Here is a 1,862-nt window from a genome sequence, read left to right on the forward strand (position 1 = left end):
TGTGGCTTATTGGCCAGCTCAGGGGATGATGAATTGCTAACTTTGGAAATCAGAGAAAGGTCGTGAATTTTCCACACCATTCCTAAGACATATAAATAATGACATTATCGACATTATATATATATATATATATATATATATATATATACAAGATATATATTATATATATACAAGATATATATATACATCTTGTCTTTTATACATGAGCGACTTTATTTTAGATAGTCACTTCATCCTGCTGTTCTGTGTGCACCTGAAGTGATAGAAATGTCTTCCTAATCCTTAACTTGAAGGCACTTGCTGTGTATGTAAGAAGTGTTCACCCTAAATAACTGAAGAATTCAGCATCGCCACAGAGTGAGTGGGTGTGATGGAAAATGTGTTGGGTGACGCCGAAACTCCCAGGGTGCCCAGTACCACCCTCTCTGTGCCGCACCTAGAGTTTGGGTTTTCACTGAAATGCCTTGTCCCACCCATTCCCACAGAAGAGGACCCCGGCCTCGGCGAGTTAACAATGTGCCCGAGGCGGGTGCAGGAGGTGCCGGCGCCGGGCTCGAGGTGGTCAGGGTCAGGGCCGGCCGCTTCTACGGCTTGCCTGGCCTTTCCCACCCTTTGCGCCGCACCGTCGCGCCCCTGAGTCTGCGGCGCAAGCCTGGCCTGTGCCTTCCTTGGTTTCTGGGCTCAGCCCTTCTCAGCCACACGCTGGCGGCCACGCGGAGCCTGCGGCTGTGGCGGGCGCCTGCGTCCTCCGCGGAGGCCCGCGGTTCTTGGGGCTGCCCCCGGATTCACGTGAGCAGACCGCGTTGATCTTCTCTCCTCCTGCCGTGTCCACGGAGGCAGGACCTGGGCTCGTGTTCCCAGGAAGGGCTGGGTCAGGCCAGTCCTGACGTTAACTTTACTCACAAGTACCTGAGGGTGGAGGGAGCAGCATTTCAGAAGTCGCAGCGCAGACTTGCCACGCTGCCCGCCGCCTCCTCCCTGGCGCGTGGCTCGCCTTGCCGGGCGTCTGGGCTGGTGGTGAGGCTTGGAGCAGAAAGCGCGACCAGACAGCCTCCGGTGGACCAGTTACAGGCTGTCCAGGGTATTCGATGGGACCCCCGAAGGCGGCCTGGGGTGAATGCTGTGCCGTCCCTTTGCGTGTCCAGGTCATGACCACTCGGGAGGACAAAGTGACCATCGTGGAGAAGAAGGACGGGACTAGGATCGTGGACCACGCCGACGGCACCAGAATCACCACCTTCTATCAAGTTTTCGAGGATCAGACTGTGCCTCCAGACGATCCAGAAATGGGTGAGTTTTATTTTCTAAATGCCCTACGGTATCTGATGCCTTCAGAATGGGTAGGTGGTAGAATCCTCTCGGGTTTCCCAGCACGTTGCCGAGGGAAAATACCTCCCCGGGCGCCGGCCTCGCTCCTGTCGGTTTCCACTACCAAACCCCGTGGTCGGGTCGGTGGCAGCTAAAAGCTGATAGCCAAGGATCCTAAGGGCCTGGTCAGCACGACAGGTCACTTCCAAGAGGCCACCCCCGTTGTGGGGCGGGTGGGGGAGGCATGGGGGTGCCGCGCAGCTGGGGGATGTTCCCAGAGAATCCCAGAGCCTGCAGAGCCTGGCCTCGACGATTCTGAAAGAAAACTGTGCCTGACCCCCTCTTCTTTTCTGCCAGTTTGCTTAAGGCAATAAATGCTTCTTTGCCACCTTCAGTACAATGGAAGTGGCCAGTGAGCGGGGGAGAAACCGTCATAGCCCCCTGGTCAGGGCGAAAATTAAGGCGGCCTCCTCGGAAGGGGAATTTTAAAATGTCTAGTAAATTGAAAATGGGTTCACTCTCTCTCATACTGTTCTTGATAGATAGATAGATAG

General features: G+C 54.8%; 1 protein-coding gene across 1 annotated transcript in view; it reads left to right on the plus strand.

Moving 5' to 3' along the window:
* Positions 1–1,862, plus strand: part of SPAG17 (sperm associated antigen 17) — a 128,538-nt gene that overhangs the window by 86,905 nt on the left and 39,771 nt on the right. Inside the window, exon 30 of the mRNA XM_004689481.2 lies at positions 1,146–1,290. Within this exon, the coding sequence (XP_004689538.1) occupies positions 1,146–1,290 (145 nt within the window). The remainder of the gene's footprint in view (positions 1–1,145; positions 1,291–1,862) is intronic.

This window comes from Condylura cristata, unplaced genomic scaffold, assembly GCF_000260355.1.
Source record: "Condylura cristata isolate star-nosed mole 26May11 unplaced genomic scaffold, ConCri1.0 scaffold00026, whole genome shotgun sequence".
NCBI classification, from domain to species: Eukaryota; Metazoa; Chordata; class Mammalia; order Eulipotyphla; family Talpidae; genus Condylura; species Condylura cristata.